At 39.3% G+C, this 17,229-nt stretch overlaps 1 protein-coding gene and 1 long non-coding RNA gene across 3 annotated transcripts in view; one reads left to right on the forward strand and one right to left on the reverse strand.

Annotated features, from left to right (window-relative positions):
* ttyh2 (tweety family member 2) overlaps nt 1-17,229 on the forward strand; it is an 80,426-nt gene that overhangs the window by 38,580 nt on the left and 24,617 nt on the right. For both annotated transcript variants that reach the window (XM_088069895.1, XM_042508500.2), the window contains exons 4-5: nt 5,560-5,780; nt 11,508-11,603. In XM_088069895.1, the coding sequence (XP_087926021.1) occupies nt 5,560-5,780; nt 11,508-11,603 (317 nt within the window). The remainder of the gene's footprint in view (nt 1-5,559; nt 5,781-11,507; nt 11,604-17,229) is intronic.
* The window catches only part of LOC148186298 (uncharacterized), a 163,064-nt gene that overhangs the window by 37,076 nt on the left and 108,759 nt on the right, over nt 1-17,229 (reverse strand). The gene's annotated exons all lie outside the window — the stretch shown is intronic.

Here is a 17,229-nt window from a genome sequence, read left to right on the forward strand (position 1 = left end):
ACACTGGTCTCCTGGGTCAAAGTCCTTCACTCTTGATACTATACGTATGGGAACGGGTTTAAATTGGAGTTGAAACTTGGACAATACAGATGTATTGTGTGTCTTTATCTAATGCCGATTCCTGGGAGTGAGACCAGACTGCACAGCCACATCATTTTCTGTCTTTATCAGATGCCTCAACCACCTCGACTGACTCCTTTCAACACAAAGGAACAGTGGTTTCGCAGTCTAGTCCATATGAATGAGCCCACGACACAACTATAAATCAAAACCTAAGCTGCAGATAACCACAGCTGGACTCCAGTTAACCCCATGCAGTGACCGTAAATCCAGCTTTACTGCCGACGCTGCACTGATCTGTCTGTAGATCTCGCTCTCATCCCTCGTGTACAGCACACCAAGATACTTGAACTCCTTTGAGGAGAGCCATTTCTCAGAAATCATTTTTCCTGGACAAAACCCAGGGTCAGACTGTGAACATGCGAGTGCACAGACACACACGGCACGGCGGCTCAGTGGTCGGCACTGTCGCTTCACAGCAGGAATGTCTGAGCTCCACCTGGGCCTACTGGGACCGTCTGCGTGGAGTTTTTGTGCAGGTGCACACAAAAAGAGAGCGAGGTGAAATATCAGGAGTGCTGGGAACATTTATCACAACATTCATCATCTTTCAACCTCTCTCCAAAAGACAAAAAATATTCATTTCAGTTTTTTTTTTTTATAATTGTTCCTTCCCGTTGTGAATACCTTGTTATTACAAAACTCTTATGATGGGAATGCTATGAAAATGTGCATGTTTGTAATTATGTATTGGGCCGACTTCCAAACCATGTTTGAGCTCCAGCCAAATGCTAAGTGACTGACCCAGACGTCGACCCAGTCCGCTGGGTGACTGCTGGCTGCCAAAACCCTCTCACAACACCCATCTCCAAACAATAGAGTTATTATTAGTGTGGCTAAACACTTCAAATGTCACATCAGTCCCGTTACAGCATAGATAAAGCATTCAGGCTGGCCAGCTCCCAGATTCAACAGGCCTCTGGATGGTTTTTTGCATCTCTGTGTGAAAATACAGGTGGGCGATATATGGAATAAACTCAGAGGATTTGCTGCTTGCTCCCTGTGGGATGTATAGACTGACTATATTGCAAACATCAAGCATACTGTATTGATATGACTCCTGTTGTCGTCTTCACAACAGTAATTTCAGTTACAATACGGAAAGCTTGCATCATGCTCTTCTGCCTCATAATTTGTTCTAGTTTAGGTGGTTCGGGAAGAGCCACAAGGGTTTAGGAAATAGGAAGTATTCATATATGTGATGGAGAAGTTGATGATTTCTTTCAGATTGGAACTGGATACAATTCATAGACTTTGAACCCTTTGAAACCTGAGAAAATTTGCTTAATTTCTTACAAATCACAGGAAGAAGGCAATGAGCAACGAAAAAAGAAATGATCCCCAAATTCGCAAGAAGTAAGTAAAAATGACAACAAAATTACCGGAAAAATAGTAAAAAGAGGCTACAGGCCTTCTATCAGGCTGAGTGGGACAAGGTCCGCCTCACCTACCAGGAGGAGACGGACAAGCGCAAGACTCATGGACCCGCAGATGGGAGAGCCTAAAGAAAATCATGAAGCCATGAAGCTGGAGCGAGAGAGCAGCCATGCAGAACAGCTGCAGTCTTTAAAACAGAAATATGAAATGTCACTGGAAGAGCTCAGCAAAGTCCAATCTTTGCACAAAACTTTGAAAGAGACTCTTTTCCCCTATACATTTTTCTCTAGCTTTTTAAAAATAATTTTCAGGATCTACTAATTTCTTGCAATTTGTAGAACATTTCTTATCAAGTTGCTTGTTGCCATCTACCCCATGTTAAAAAAACAAACGAAAAAACCCACACAGTTTGCAATCAGGTCAAAACTGAAAACAGCACAATAAAAGTGATGTCTCTCAGAAATCAAAGGGTTAATATCTAATTAAAACATGACTGAATTACACTTTAACTGACTTTCTCACTCTCATGTACAGCTGAAGGGAATGCACTGACGCTGTTCAGAGGTCATCTCTGTAGCCAAACCACTTTCACCTGCGTGTGAACTCTCGCTCTCTTAACATCTTAAATACACTCATTAAGCTGTCGGACCGGCTGCATCGCAGCGCTCACTGCAAACCATTTTTAGCGTGACGATCCCACTTCCTTCCTTTGGTTAACAATCTTTGCTGCATGGACCATCGGTTTCCCAAAGGTCTCGATATAAACGCCTGCTGCAGTCTCATCAACAAACCTGTGCAGGACAAACTCTTAAAAGCTCTGCGGTCATCACATATCCGATAGAGGGAGAAAAGGAGAGGATATATTTTTAAAGAGATGCTCAGCTGAGCTACGTTACCCAGCGGTGAAGAAGGTCTCTATCTTTGTGGTGACCGAGCTGCTGAGGCACTTCAGACCCATGTTCCATTTCACGCTCTAGCTCCCGCATTCAATTTTAATTGAAGAAAGGTCTCTCCACCATCAGGCAGAGACATCCAGTTAGAGCAGGAGAAAAAGTTTAAACCCGTATTTTAACCTTTAGCAGACACGTTCATCGAGGCTCATATATCAAGCGATTAGGGGACAAGTGCAGAATATATTGGAGGTAAACCTTGGATGTTTGCTCGGTCTTAATCTGGTATTTTACACTTTAACCCATAGTCTGAAGCATTGCTGAGGCACTACATGCCATGTCTGGCATACATTAATGAATATCCGGCAAAAGTAAAAAAAAAAAAAAAAAAAGCTTTGCACCAAACACACTCCTCTGCAAACTGTTTGTTTTGAAAGATGCGAAGCACACAAAGCTTCTCGGCGCCCTCAAAACATGAGACTGAGATAAAGACTGAGAAGACTGGGAATCATATCTTCTTGATCGGTGCGGATCACTTACACGGTGAGGATCAGACCAAGACGGAGGAGAGATTAGCCATATTGGCTGTCTCCCCGGGCGTTTTAGATAAGATTCTCACACAGGAGGCACGCCTTCATTTCTCATCTGCGATTTCATCTGCTCAGTCTGAGGAGGAAAGCGGTATCAATGAGTGATCAGATAACTACAGAGCACCACGGGCCTGTGAATGTGATCTCAGTGGATGCTCCAGTACGGCTCTTTTTTTTTTTTGTCATTTTGAAGTATGAAAGCCACTTTGTTCAGGATGTTTGTGTGATAGTAACTTTGCAAATATTCAGATTTTGTTTGAACAATGAGCCAGTGATATATGTTGCTTTAACTCTACTCATTCATGTCTCTATCAGCCGAAACTCACCCACAGGACGTTAAATAGCTGCTGTGTCTTAGTGTGTGATATTGTCAATACAGAGACACTGTAGAGTCTTTATGAGACGCTCTAGACTTTGAACTAACTCCAGTTTAAACCCTCCACAACAATACTTTCTGCTGAGAGCAACTGGCGCAGTTTAAAGGGCAAGAATGTCAGCTCCTTGTTATAGAACAAGCATCCTTAATTTAACCCCCAAAAGATATATTTGTTTTAAGCATAGCCAAGTAGGTTTGTTTGGTAAGCCTACAAAATTAACCAAATGTTGCAACTGTGCATCATAAAGATGTTAAAAGGGGCCCTGTGCTTCGTTATGAGACCCTGAAGGGTATGACGAAGTGTCAGTATTTGAGCTGGGAATCAGCTAGCTAGAAAAATTAAAAAAAATGTTATGTTATGTTATGTTCACATGTGGTAGATCTTACAGCAAAAAAAGACCCCCCCCCACACACACACACACACACACACACACACACACACACACACACACACACACAGAAAGGCATACCTGTCTGCTGCAGAACTGTGTACACAGCTCTACTCTACTTGCAATGAAAAAGCAGTCTATAGCCTGTTTTTAGCAGGTTTTACCTGTGAAAAACCTTAATTTTGGTGGAAAAGGGGTATCACAGAGCCGCTGGCATGGCTGTAGCCTCTCAGTCCTGTTTGCACTCATCTGGTGTGGGTCGACCGTTGAATGCAAACCCAACTAATTACTTCCACCCAACCTCTCCTCGCCTCGGCTCCAGCAAATCCCATGCCTGACAAACACAGCAACAATATGACTTTTCTCTCCTGTGAATGCCAAGTACCCAGAGCTGAATGGAAGCATTTATTACTCTTTTTAATTATCAAATAGCGGGATGTCTCCGTGAATGCCATTTCCCTGTAAACAACTTCTCCCTTCAAGGCAAAGAACAGAGTAATTAAACCCAAGGAAATGGGTAAGGTCTGTACAGGAGATGTTTGCTCCACAAAGATAATGTGCTTTTGCTGTATCTGGCTGAATACGTAAAAATCTGATGATTAAAAACAAAAAGCGAGTTGTGTATTAGTTGTGTTTGTTCTTTAGAGGATCACACTTCCCCGCGGGGGATGGATTAGTTTCTATACTATTACAGGGCTCAAACAGGTAAACAGTCTATCGTTCTCATTAATGCGATATCAATTTGGAAAGGGAGTCTAACAAACAGCAGCAGTCGTGGAATACAAATCTCCAGCCTACTATTTCACATCTCGACTCTCGAGTTTTGGCTGTTTTCCAAACTGAAATGTTTACTCAAAACGGACCTTTTCACCGACACCCACACTCAATATTCAGCTCTCCCACTCTGTCCCTTCTCTCCGCTCCGCTGCACACACCAGCCTCATGCTTAGGCTCACCTCACCTTTGCCCAGTTTTTTTTTTTGGGGAACTTTCTCAGGCAGGAAAGTTGACCAAAGGCACCCACACAGGAGCAGGACACAGTGGAAAGACGAGTCTGCCGATAGAATTTTAGGATATAATTTTTTGGCAGCTTTTTAAAAACTTCTGCCTTTCTGTTTCCAGAATATTGCTCGAAACATGAACTATCTGTCACTTATCAATGCATATATTATTATCAGTGATGGAATATAACTAAATTTACTCAAGTATTTATGTTTTACTCCACAACAATTCAGAGGGAAATATTTTACTTTTTACTTCACTACATTTGTCTGACAGCTTAAGATACTTAAGATACAAATTAACCAAACAGTTTATACAAGCAAGTTCATTAACCAATCAGTTGATTCATGGACAATTACATGCAAACTATTTTTTTATAGACATTAAAATGTTTTTCTGTGTTTTTTAAATAATTGTTAGGGGGTGTTTTATTTATATTTTTTTTAAGTTTGAGTTTTGGAATTTTTTTTATAATTTGATATTTGGGGTGTTTTTTCTTCTTTTTTTAAATTTGAAATTTTGTGGTATTTTTCTGAATTGCATACTTTTACTTATTATACTTAAATACATTTTCCTGGTTATACTTACTTACTTTTACTTAAGTATCATTTCCAATGCAGGACTTATTCTTGTAACAGAGTATATTCATAGGGCAGTATTAATACTGTCACTTAAATAAATCATCTGAATACTGATTATTACACTGATTATTATGCCTCATGAATGGTTCAGTTAATTAGCTGCCGTGCTTGATATTTCGCTCCGTGCAGCAGTGCAGTTGTTCCATTCATCTCCTCTCCTCCTCTGCCCTCCAGGTGACAGGCACCATGGGAAGCATGAAGAGCGGCCTGCACCAGCACCTCGCCCGGCTGGACGAGATCTTCGCCACACGGGGCGACTACGTGCAGACCCTGCAGTTCATGCAGCAGATGGCCGACAATGTGATCAAACAGCTGCTGGGCCTGCCCGACTGGGAGGAGGCTAAAGTCGACCTGGCCATGATCGCTGATCAAACGGCAAACATAGAGTACTACAGGTAAGGAACAGAAAAATGCACGGTAAGAAAAATGATCAGGGCTTAATGTGCTGGAATTACTGGACTGGACTGGCCTATTTTTTTGGGACAGGCATCTACATGGGACTCAAAGCTCAGCAAAGATGGGAAAAACTTCATCAAATTTGTTTATTTAAATCAGTATAAATATGACTTGTACTACTGATGATGCGCAGAGAGAGACAAAGATAGACCGCACCCATGTCAAATACCAGTAGCCCTTCTTAAGGCCCTGACACACCACACTGACACTGAAACGGGAAGACTGACAGGACGGATTCAAGATGCTCGTATCCCAGATAGCACATTAACAACACAACCCAATGTTAGGACAAATAATATTTACTCTGTACTAGCAAACAAAAACACAAATAATTACGAACCATTTCTGCTAAGAGCGCAGTATCTAAAAACACACACACATAACTCATCACAGTGATTTCTGGCACTGATGAGCTCCGCCGTCTCAGACACGGATTCAACAACCCGAATCAGCAGAAAAAAAAGCCGTCAAGGGCCGACGTGACCAAAATTAGGGTGACAGATGCTCACTGACAATCTGACTCTGAACTTGTAAAAATAGTTTTAGTAAAGTAATGTTTTTAGTAATAAATTAACATACTTTGGTGTTTCCCTGTTTCCATAAAATGAATTGAATTGTGGAGAATTAAACTGTGGATGGCGATACCGACAAAAGTTTAAATATTTATATTTATATGCACAATCTAAGCAGCTAAGAATTGGCTCAGGCTGGTTTGTTTTATATCCAATGAACTCGCATTTATTCGTCAAAACGTGAAGAAACACCCAGCTAGTAAAAGGGAATCTGCATTTAATCTGGCCTCGGCTTTTAACTGAAGTTTTACGGTATGAGTTGGGCTTGTACAGCACAGGCTGGACACAAGCGTTATTTATTCATAATGCTGGTGATGCTCCGGTTGTCTAAATTTCTAATGTAGTTAAAAAGGAAGAGAAGACTGCCAAAAATGGAACTCATCCAGAGCTGAGAGCACAAAATTAAAGATGTGGATTTCCCTCAAAACTTGTTTACTGTTGCTATGAATATTTTCAAGGGTGTAGTGCACTCACATTTTTGTGGGAGGCAAAAATTCACGTCTAAATGCAAATCAGCAGAGAAGTTTTATAAATATGGTTATTCATATCTTGGGAACAACTTGCATTTTTCTAAACTAGTTTATTTGGGACCTTAGCATGAGAGAAGACTGATATACCAGGAATCACATTTGTATGATCAAATATAAATACTATAAATTAAAATTAAATATAGATGCTTCTTCGTGATGCAAGACCCACTCATAATATCATGTCTCGTTTATGGCTGCAATCACTGAGCAACTTGACAGTTCAATGTGCATTAAATAGATAATTCATGTGTGGGTAGTTACTTACTTTATGACCTGAATACATCACATGACATTTAGTGGATGGGATGAAATCAGGTGGTTGCATGTGTGTGTGTCATACATTTATGTGGATGTGAAGTCACTGGCAGACACGACAGTGATTCTGTCAGGTGTTTAACCCTTTGAAACCAGGATCACCATCTTTTTTTTTTTGTGCTGCGTTCAGATGTGTTTCAAAAGCTACAGTGTGCCATAACTTTCAAGAAATTAGTAAAATGTGACAAGAAAATTATCTTTTTTGTCTTTTTAAAAAGGGGAGGACTGGCAAAATTATCCAAGAATATAAAGAAAAGGGTCCAGAGGAGCATATTTATAATTATATAATTTTTATATTTATAAGTACAGATACAATTTAATCATTTGTATTATATGATTTTCTGTTACAAAAAAAAATGTTTCTTTGTGCTGCGTTCTGACACATTTCAAAAGCTACTGTGTGCCATAAATTGCAAGAAATTAGTAAAATGTGACAAGAAAATTAGTTAAATATTAGGTGTTTTTAAAGGGGAGGATTGACAAAGCTATCCAATAAATTAAGGGAAAGGGTCCAAAGAAGCATATTTTTAATTAGATTAATTTAATATTTATGAGTACAGATATAACATAATAACTTATGTTATATGATTTTCTCTTACAGAAAAACATTAATTTTTTTTTCTTTTTTTTTCTTTTTTTCAGGGAATATTTTTTCAACCTTTTTGCTAATTTCTTGCTAATTTTTTTCCCCATGTTTTCGAAAGAAATCAAACTGATTTGCTCTGGTATCAAAGGGTTAAATCTAAAATAATCATTGCATCAACACTACAGACCCTTATGATACAAAGAGTCTTAAGAGCTACAGTAAGAGCTATATGCCAGGTCTCCTCTCATTAAACTCACACTGTTATCGTCTCGGAGCAGAAACAGGCCCGTCGCCAGTTTCTCGTCCTTGTGTCGGTCTGATCGTATTTCTGTGCAGTCGGCAGTAACAGACAGGCTGGTGTGTTTGTATTGATCTGCTGTGTGACTCCTCTCCTCTGCCGATAATTCAATACCCCACATAGCTCCGCACTAACAGAGGAAACGGAGAGCAGACAGCCAGACACTGTAAGCTGTTAATGGACTCATTATCACCGCCTCATGCTCCGACAAACAGTTGTGGTCGGGCGTGCGTGCGTGTGCGTGTGTGTGTTTGATTTGAGTCATCAAAGTCTGAATGTTGTTGAGTCAGAGCTGGCTGTCTGTCTTCGTCGCACTCATCCTGCCTGGAATATTTAGTTTACTTTTCAAGCGTGCTCTTACTGTTTGTCATGTTGCTTTACTGAAAAACAAACAAACAAACAAAAAAAAGCTTTATTCTTATTCATCCTTTAATCTAATTTTCTCTCAGTTTTTAACGTTGACGACATCAGTATGTATTTAGCTAGAAACACTCCAGCTCTGCAGTGCTCGGGTATTTTAAGGAATGTGTATTTTCTTTAGGGATTTTGGCTCTTAAATACATTTGATATTTACTCTTACAGTTCCTAAGTTTACATTTGATGGTTAGGTTTATTGTGCATTTGGAGTTATTACACTTAAAGGTCCAGTGTGTGGGATTTACGGGACATATTTGCAGAAAGAAAGTATCATACGTTTCTTTTCTTTAGTGTATAATCACCTGAAAATAAGAATGGTAGCGTTTTTGTGATAGAGCGAGCCGTTTAGATCTACATACGGAGCAGGTGCCATTTCTCAACCTGATCAGTCAAGCATGTGGAGCTCCAAATCTCCTGTGTGATGGAAAAAAATGATATTCATAAAATAACGTGTGAGAGGAATCTGACACAAACAGCGTATATCTCCTGGACTATTTCATAAAATTTTATTCATTACCTACTATTTCATTTCAGAAATAAATTATTCAGCTAACTCCAAACAAACTAAATATGCATTAATGTCAAGTTTCAGATGCCAACCCATCTGTGCTGATTCTGGCAAACCCAACATTGTCAAAATTAGAAGAACACACAAAAAAAGAGGCCTCTAAGTAAAGGCAACAATGCAGAAACACAACAATGACACCAGATCAGAGGGAAACAGGAAAAGGACAGATGTGTGGACCAGAGCAGGACATTCAAATCTGTCTTTTTTCTTCAATTTTCTGCCTGATTTTCTTTAAAATCAATAAAAAAAAAAAAAAAGATAAAATTGATTTTACGGCATTAAAAAGAAAAGACATGGTGTGATGTGATAGGCTTTATAAAGGGGTCTCGTGGTGAGTGCGGGTCAGCCGGCCCATAAAACTACAACTCGTAGATGACGGTGACTCTGAGCTCTCTGCGAGGGCGGCTGAATAAAATGTCATTTCTATTATCCTTATCAACCTCTCAAACTCAACATCCGGAGCTGCTTCTTGCTCTCCGACACAATTTCTTGAGGACTTGTACTTTTCTGTCACACATAAATGTAGCCCTCACATCCCCTACGTGTCTCCGCACTCAATTTGACTCTAATTGGATTAAGATGACACAGACAAACACGGTGGCAGCGTCACCCGAGAGCCTCCGTGTGCATGTTGACGTCCCGGCTCCTCAAACTGTACCCTGCCAAGAGGGGGAAAAGATGAAACGAGAAAGAAATAAGCAAGGAGGTGGCGACGAGGGGAAGAAAAGGGGGCTGAAAGGGAAAGAGACGAAGAGGAGGGAGATTAAAGAGAGTTGGGAAAAAGAAGAGGAGGAAGAAAAGAAAGTAGAGGAGAACATGAGGGAGATGTGGGAAGGATGCTGCTGAGTGATGGAGACACAGATGGGTGGGAAATAAAATAAATTATTAAAAAGACAAGAAAACTGTAGAAAGTGAGAAGGATGTAGGAGTGATGGTGGAGAAAGAGATGAGGCAGAAAAAAACAGGAAAAATGAATTCAATTAGATGTATAGATTGTTAAATCGGAGTGAAAAGGTGACGTAACTTCCACCCTCCTCCTCTAGTCTTTCTCACAGAAAAAACACTCAGCCGTATGGATTTGAGTCCATCCATTATTAACCATCTGGACAGGCTTTCTGTGTGTCCACTCACAGACTGACCACTGCTCACACAACAGATGGGTACACCGAGGAGGGCAAAACTCGACAGGATTATACCCTCAAGCATCAACACACACACACACACCTCAGATGACAGCATGTGTCTGTTGAGGTGAAAATAAGTGGGGCACTCTACCCTTCTAGTTTTCAACTCCCACTTGTCGTTTACACAAAGCTGTAATGACTTAAAATTGTTTGCGGTTTGTAACAACTCGGGTTATATCTGTCGGTCAAGGTCAGTCAAAGGCTTTTGCTCTGGTACGGTACGTATCGTGCAGAAAAAGGCGGTCCTAGGCAAAAAGCATCCTCTGCAGTGGATGAGCAATGTAGAAGACGACATGGCGATAAAAAGCAGTGTTGTTTTCATATAGTGGGATTTAGTTGTTAACCTCAGTATAATCTTACAAATAAAAATGTGATTTAAGTCTTATTTTACTATATATATAGATACACACACGTATACACATATTATGAACATATACATATATATATATATATAAGAAGACTGCAGAGTAAATGTTTAAACCTAAGTGCATATACCTGTTTTGGCTATTTAATTTTCCTTCGTTTTTTTCGTTTTTCTTTCTTGTCATAAGCATTTATGAATGGGAGGTATCTGTCAGGTGACCTGGTGTAGTAAGTATTTGAAGGTGTGCGTCTGCATTTTTAACTTGATGAAGAGCAGGTAGCTCAAAAATGCCACCTCTGTGGTAACTGTGTGAAATATTTATAGGCGCATAATGTCGTTTGCAGAGTTTTTTCTTCCGTGGATGCAAGAAAAACATCTGATTTTATAGCTGTAAAAACCTCACTCAGTCATTATAGCACACAATGAGGAAATCAGTGCTTCAATCGACTACATTTACCATCAACCCAGATTGGACATCCAAATAAAAGGTGGTGAATTTTTCATTGAAGTTTACTATTGTAGTGTGTAATAAAATGGATAGCAGGTTTCTGTTTGGTAGGCGATAAAAGAAAAAAATTCTGAAAAATTGATTACATGACAAACCTCATGTGCTTAGTTACAGTTGCTAAGCTATGAGCGGAGGTTTAGCAAACAGCATGTGAACTACAGTACAGTTGTCTTATAAGTGATAGGAATTTTGGCACAAACTACACCATATAACACCAATGTTACATGCAACCAGGATTCCCCTTTAACAAAATCCTCTCTTACTTTGCCAAAACACACATTTACCAGCAGCAGTTTAATTTTCCGCCTGTGTCTGTCTCTGCAGGTGGCTCACCTACCTGCTGCTCCTCATCCTGGACCTGATCATCTGCCTGCTGGCCTGTCTCGGGCTCGCCAAGCAGTCTCGCTGGCTGCTCACCACGTGAGTCTAATACGCACAGTAAAACTCAGCTGTTGACAGAGACTACGGCTATTTTTTTGTTTGTCTTTACAAAGAAAAAAAGGCAATCTGCTTTATGTGTGATTCTCCTAAATGCGCAGAGTGAGGAGGCAGGGTATTTGAGAGGAGGAGTGGAGGGGGAGATTAGCTAACTGAGTAAATCACAACTAACTAGGAGGCGACATGAAAACATTCATTTAGTTTTAGTCACATTTGCTGCAGCAGCTGCTACAGATTTTATTTATCCAGATGTTAAAACACGAAGCTGAATGTGCGCTCAAAGCTCAATTAGACTTCCTCCAGTTCCTCAGAGAGGCATTTACTTTACTTTATAGTATATAAAGAAAACTGCATCTAAGAGACTGAAAGCTTTATATTTGAGTTTCCACGTAACATGGTGAAAGTAAAAGGGATACTTTGCCAATTTTCTGCCAGCTTTGTATCAAAACAGTGATACAAATAACAAGTGCTTAGATATATCTCCCCCCAAAGCAGTGAAGCTCCACAGAAGACGCAAATTGATGCAAAACAGATCATGTGACCAATTTCAAAAGTATTTGCATCTTTTTACTGCACAGACAGTTTCTAGTTTTACTAAAAGGCCAACTTTCTGACAGTGAAATATTTCTTTAAACACCCTCACATCCACATCTTTTTATGCTTTAGATTTTATTTACAATGCAAAATGATTTAATTCGTCTTTTAAACCGAACAGGAGCAACAGATATTTTAACAAAGAGTTGAGATGAATTGGTTTGAGTTGGTGTAGACAGAGGGAGCTGCAGGCAGGAGCCGCTCGTCTCCTCGTGGGAAATCGCCTGTGAATGAGGTGGTAGAGTATTGGATCATGTCCTTGTACAAACACTGCCCCTGCGAGCCCCGCTGTATTTCACCGTTTGCCTTTCAGCGTTGCCAGCGGTGGGTTGAACTTGCTCGGAGTGTTGCCGTGTCAATAGCTTTGCTCTACAAATTGGATTTGAGAGCTGTGGAGCGATGGGAGCGAAGCCATTTGATGTTATCAGCAATATAACTTCCTGACGATTGTACTTCCAGTTTAACACTTGACCTGCTTTGAATGGCTGCAGACATGAATTTCAACCGATAACAGACAAAGCGTACTGTATCTCCGGACCTTTGTACTGTATGTCATATCCATTATTTAGCTCTGTATTTTTAGACCTTTTTGTGCAGATTAATATTTTATTGATTTTTTTTTACATTTACGAGTGACAAGAAAACAAGATGAATAAATAAAAAGACCTGCAGGGCTTATTAGAACATAGCCAGCCTCTCATAACAGGGTTTCCACAGCAAAATGCTGTAATCTCATGACTTTTCCAGGTTTGGAAAAGTCATGAGATTCCACCACCAGCTGGAATTATGCTTGAATATAGTTTGAATCTGATATGTGGGCGGCTTTTAACTACAGTGGCTGAAGCTAAAATGCAAATGGCCCCATCTAGAGTCGGTGTTTGGTTTGTCTGTACTGTAGAAACACGGCACATGATGGACTCTGTTGACAAGGACCCACTCCCTTTGTAGATATAAACGGCTCACTCTAAGATAACAGAAACGCAACGATTCATATTTTAAGGTGATTATGCACTAAAGAAAACAAACTTAATATATTGTATTCCATTTCTGCAGATATATCCCCTAAATTCTACATACTGGACCTTTAATATGTAGGGTTATGGATGTTAAAGTTTCCATATCTATGCTATGCCCCACTGCTATTGTTAAGAAGAAGCAATGTTTGTGTTTACAGTTGTAAATGGTCATGGAAATATTATTATAGGTTACTGAAAAGTCATTAAAAAGTTTTGAAATGAAAATAAGTGTGTACCCTGTAGTAAGGAAATAAATAAACAAATGAGAAATAAATAGGAATAAACAATCAAATATAAATAAATAAATACTACTACCTCTAATACTACTACTAAAAATAATAAAAATAATAATTATTATTATTATTATTATTATTATTATTATTATTATTATATTACCATAAATATGTATTAAGATACACAATGATAACAAAAATAATAATTTAAAGAGAAAAATAATTTTAATTATAACTATTATTATTATTGTTGTTGTTGTTACTATTACCACTACTAATAATAATAATAATTACAATAATAATAAGAATTATTATTATTATTTTTATTATTTCTACCATAAATACAGAATAAAATAAAAAATGTAACTAATAATAATTTAGAAATAAAAATATTTTAATTACAATAATAACACTTAGTATTGTTGTTGTTGTTATTGTTTTTACTACTACCTCTACCCACTACTACTACTATTAGTAGTAGTAGTTGTTGTAGTATTTGTATTTGTATTATTATACAGTGCCCTCTAGATAGGAAACTGTAATGTAATTCAAATGTATTTGAGTTTTTGGCAGGAAATGCTGTAAGAAATTTCAGTGAAAACAGGATGCTGACAGAATTATGGAATTAAAAAAACACTCCCACACATTATAATACATGTCACACTGAAAGATGATAGCGCCGACGATGATGCGTGCAACACAAATACTTTACTGCAGTGCCTCCACTTTCATTTAATCTCCTCACAGTATCTATAGCTTAAGTGTATCCATCTCCACTGGAATGTGATTTTTCTTTTTTTTTTTCTCTTCCCGCTGTAAAGGAGCTTTCACAGGGCATGAAATCCACCCGGGCTTCCATTCATCCAGCCGAGCGTCACTCTGTCTCTCTCAATCAGTCAATTCAGGGTGTGAGCCGCACTAAACTTGCCCTACTAACCACAAACCCACCCCCACTTCGCTCTCCGGCCCATTTTGCACACACAAGATGAGTCAGTGTCAAGAGTGTCTGCCCTCCCAAGGCATGCTCTCTTCCAGTAGAGTGGAAGTGGTTGGAGGCTTTCCGGAGCAGATTACACTCCGGGGGCCTACCAACTCTTCCTGGTGCTTATAACTGGCTCGCTCGGTGTTTGCATGACACACAGTAGCAGCTTAGACAAGAAGATACGCCTACATGTGAGGGAGGGAGAGCGATCCATAGACTCGCTGTCAGCAGTTTTATCTGGATTAATTTTAGTTTGTTCTGCATGTTGCTGCTGAATTTTTCAGTTTGAGCACTGCAAACACATTTATTATCCACCGCAATTGTAGCACGGTGATGGCAGAAATCTCCAGAGTATGCTACATAAGACAGCATCTATTGGGTGAACTGAACCTTAAAATGTCAGGATGTAAAAAACAGAGCAGGACTGATTTCCAAGCTTAATGCCATGGATTGCAATTTTGTGGGTGCCCCTCATGCAGAAGAAAATAAAGGAGAGAAGAAGCTAATTTCCCTGGATGACAGAAATAATTTGAGCTGTCATGAGCAAGAACGTACACCAGAGGAATTGTCATTTAAACAAACAAAGCAAAGGAGTGGGATGAAATTACAATGAAACAAAAACTGCAGCAAGGAAAGAAAATGTATTTACTACCTGGGGAAAGAAAGTGGTAATCGAAGATGTGTGTGTAAAGTAATAAACAGCTTTACAGGAGAAGTTTGGGTGATCTCAAATGTCCAGAGTACCAATTGACACCCTGTAAGCCCGAGGAAATGAAAGCTGAGTTCAGCAACTAGTTTCCCACCTGTGCAAAAGGAGATTGCAGATCACAAATCTGCTTCTCAATAAATATATTGTAATTTATGCAAGGAGATGCTTTTAGTTTGAAAGCGGGTGAAAGAGTTGATTAAAATAAAAGTCGAGAAGATAACTCGTCTAGACAGAATCCCACCGAGGCAGCCTTGTCTCAAATTTACTTTTATATGCAACAGCAAAAACATTTTGAGAGAAACATAATAAATGTTTGACCCATGTTAGTGAGAGATCTTGCTGATTCATATATGAAGAAAGACTTGATGAAATGGCATAACAATAAAATTTTTCAATAAAGATGCCAATAGTTCACTGTAATTTGGTTGGGTTATTTGCAGAAAATATTTTTTTACAAATTATGAATGTCAGTCTCTAGTTTAATTTTGGTATTTATCAGTTTATTGCCCTAAGCACCACCTGAGTCTGGTGGGAGCTAGCTAGCAGTGCTGCTTATTCGGGGATTACCGCCAGTAATGCAGTCCTGACCCAACAGTGCTACTATGGAAACATTGTGTCCCCTTAAGCATTGTTCACTATGTTAAACTCTTGTATTTATGGTATGCCACAGGGAAGTGTACTTGGTCCTCTGTAGTTCTGTATCTATACAAAATAAATGGCCAGGACAGTATACCAAGTGCAAAAAACATATGTATGGCTACAGTTCTTAAATATTCATTGAGTCAGTAGGAGTGGTCAGGCCACAGTTCAGTCACTGCAAATCCAGGTCACAGCAGGTTGTGTATTTGGAAAAAAAAAACAACAACAAGACGAGGGGCAGTTTGATTTGTTGCACAAAGCTCTAGAGCAGGGATATTACACTTGCTTTTCTTGGTGGCCACTTTTGCAAAGTGACAGGATGCCAGGCGCAAGTTACAGCAGCCCTATGTGTTAAGAATTTTAGGATGTTTTAGGATTTTAGGATGCGTCTAGGATTTCAGGATGTTTTTGGATTTTAGTACATTTCTAAGATTTTAGCATATTTCTAGGATTTTGGGACGTTTCTTGGATTTCAGGACATTTCTAGGATTTTGTGTGAATGTTTCTCAGATTTTAGGACATCAGAGGCTGAGCAAGGACCTCTGTTGGGGTGTGCAGGGATCCTCCACTTGTAGTTTTATTAGATAAACAAGTTCTATTCTAATGCTGTTTTATGAGCTCTGGCACATTATGTATACTAAAACTACAAAACGAATTCCCAGTGTAAATCAACTCGGCACCCTATCAGGGGATAGATGTGGCCCGCAGGCTGGAAGTTAAGTATTACTGCTCTAATGTGATATGACAAGTACACAATTACCTCTAATATATGGTCAGCACACAAACCAGCAATAATTGTGCTGATTAGAAAAGCCAACAAGCTCAGAAGCCAAACATTCATTAATCCAGCAAAGTCCAGAGTTATCTCCATATTCTGGACATCAGAGTCACAATCTGCGGGCAAGTTGTTATGTTTCGCTCAAAACACATAAACATAACATAATGAGGTGCATTCAGTTAGTCACCAATGGTTTCTGAGATGAGAGTCACAAGACACAGACCAAAATTAAAACTTGAAAGAACTGTGTCATTATTATGACTAATTGGCATTGGCGGCATGTTTCCAGTTTGTCTCCAACATTTCTGCTTTGAGGGTCACATCTCTTTCATTTGACTCAGTTTTAAATGGCACGTAATGATTGCTTGTATAATGATATATAGAGTAATTGCTTTCCATATCTTTTTGTGGACTGAATGCATCAGTAGCAAAAAGCTTTACTTTCTCAGTTAAGAAGAAGAGCTATTTACCACACTGATTTAATTTACAGTGACTTGACCTCATCCTTGGCTAGTGCATCAGCTGCCCTGCTCATTGGCCTCCGTGACTTTTTCACTTGGTTTGCTTTGTGTCATGTTTACACCCGATTTACTGCTATTCTGTGTAGCTCAGTGACTCCCTTTGGCTCACCAGAGCACAAAACTGGATACAGTCTTG

The sequence above is a fragment of the Plectropomus leopardus genome, chromosome 19 (genome assembly GCF_026936395.1).
Source record: "Plectropomus leopardus strain MGB_pleo_1.0 chromosome 19, ASM2693639v1, whole genome shotgun sequence".
In the NCBI taxonomy this organism is placed as follows: domain Eukaryota; kingdom Metazoa; phylum Chordata; class Actinopteri; order Perciformes; family Serranidae; genus Plectropomus; species Plectropomus leopardus.